We start from the raw sequence: 1,617 nt of genomic DNA on the forward strand, positions 1-1,617 counted from the left end.
TACAGTATATTTCATTAACGCAATTTATTTTGTATTTCAGGAAAACCTGCTCTTATCTGTACAGGGTATGTTTTTTTCATACAATGTGGCATGTTTGCTAAGGCATTTTAACACACTTTTCATTGGCAATTATTATGTGGACTTCCTATGTGGAATTTGTTTTATCAGCACAACATCAAGAGAAGAATCTGGTGTTGGTAGGCCGACAACAGGTAAATATTTGTTTAATTTTACGAAATTGCTGATACAACCAGTTCACTCAATGTCGTAACTTGTCATTCTAATAGGTTACTTAATATAATATAAGATACTTACTTATCTTATTCTTAACTAATTGTGAGAGGGTGGCACTGAGAATAAGTCTGGCTGGTAAGTTAATGGAATGTACCATTCATTTTAGTTACTAAACTGGGTGTATGCTAAGAAAATCTACAGTCCAAAACATTGCATTTCCTGTTTTGACCCAGATTGCCAGAGTGATCATGAGGTTCCTTATGCTGACATCATGATTACTATGCGAGGGGCCAGCACACCTGAGCTCACAAAGATCTCCTACCTGGCTCCGGGGGACCATAGAGAGGTGAGGATGGGAAACTATCGCTTAGTGATTTCTGTATGAAATGGAAAGCGCTCTACAATTAAAATGTATTATCTATTATTATTATTATTATTATTATTATTATTATTATTATTATTATTATTATTATTATAACTTCATCGACACCACACCACATTATTTTACATCAACACCACCATATGTCACCATATGTCACCATATGTGACCCTATTACTGACATTCACTATATTCAACGTAATATGTCAGTGGAGGTTGCATAATGGCTATTATTGGCTAATGCAGCCACAGTCACAGGCTGAGACTTTATATGAACCTCACCTGAAATGGAAACCTGTGTGTTTCATGTCCCCCCTGCAGAGGTGGAGAGAAGACGCAGGCCATGGCCCCAGCACCGGCCCTGAAGCTAGGTCCCACCTGCAGGCCTCCCGCTCAGCTGACAGACTGCATGTCCAGCCCCGAGAGGTCTCCAGGAAGATGAGCACAAACTCTGAGTATGCTGTCATCACCTACTCTTAACCAGTGGGGCTGGAGAGGGATGGAGAGGATAAAATAGGGAATCAGAGAGAGCAAGTGAGAAATGACTGTCACTGTACTCATATTATTACTCCTTGGCTGTTTTGTTAGCATTTTTTTTACTATAGCAAGTTGTATCTATAACTGTATATTTTTTTTTTACTGTGACTATTATCCAATAAAGTCGTACTTTTGTGACATGATGTGGTTTCATGTGTCATTTGGTATCTCACTCACTCAGTTTGAACCTCTTTAGTTACCGTAGTTAGAGCCTTGTTGCCTAGCAACAAGCATCAACACTCTGGCATCAACTGTTGCTGATGCAAAACAAAAGTTTTGCGAAGCTGTTTGAGGCAAAAAAAAACATTAGCTAAACGTAATGTAATGTTCAATGTTATTTATTTCTCCATGCAGCAGCCTCCTGCTAGCATTGCATCCAATCTTGCACTGCATAAAGTTAGCTAACGTAGCTAACTAACGTTAATTTCACAACATTAGTTTTTTTTTTTTTTCGTTTATTTAACTAG

General features: G+C 38.2%; 1 protein-coding gene across 1 annotated transcript; it reads left to right on the forward strand.

Annotated features, from left to right (window-relative positions):
* The first annotated feature begins 470 nt into the window (after positions 1-470).
* LOC121567066 lies at positions 471-1,213 on the forward strand. Its single transcript, XM_041877008.1, has 2 exons — positions 471-580; positions 935-1,213. Exons 1-2 carry the CDS (start codon positions 506-508, stop codon positions 1,091-1,093), a joined length of 234 nt encoding a protein of 77 aa, XP_041732942.1. The 5' UTR covers positions 471-505; the 3' UTR covers positions 1,094-1,213.
* The last annotated feature ends 404 nt before the right edge of the window (positions 1,214-1,617 follow it).

This window comes from Coregonus clupeaformis, chromosome 5, assembly GCF_020615455.1.
Source record: "Coregonus clupeaformis isolate EN_2021a chromosome 5, ASM2061545v1, whole genome shotgun sequence".
NCBI classification, from domain to species: domain Eukaryota; kingdom Metazoa; phylum Chordata; class Actinopteri; order Salmoniformes; family Salmonidae; genus Coregonus; species Coregonus clupeaformis.

What these genes read in the sequence shown, in the direction of transcription:
- LOC121567066 (XM_041877008.1), top strand. Translation starts at nt 506, where the DNA reads ATGATTACTATGCGAGGGGCCAGCACACCTGAGCTCACAAAGATCTCC. An exon ending in CTCCGGGGGACCATAGAGAG is followed by an intron (nt 581 to 934) that starts GTGAGGATGGGA and finishes TCCCCCCTGCAG; the next exon opens with AGGTGGAGAGAAGACGCAGG.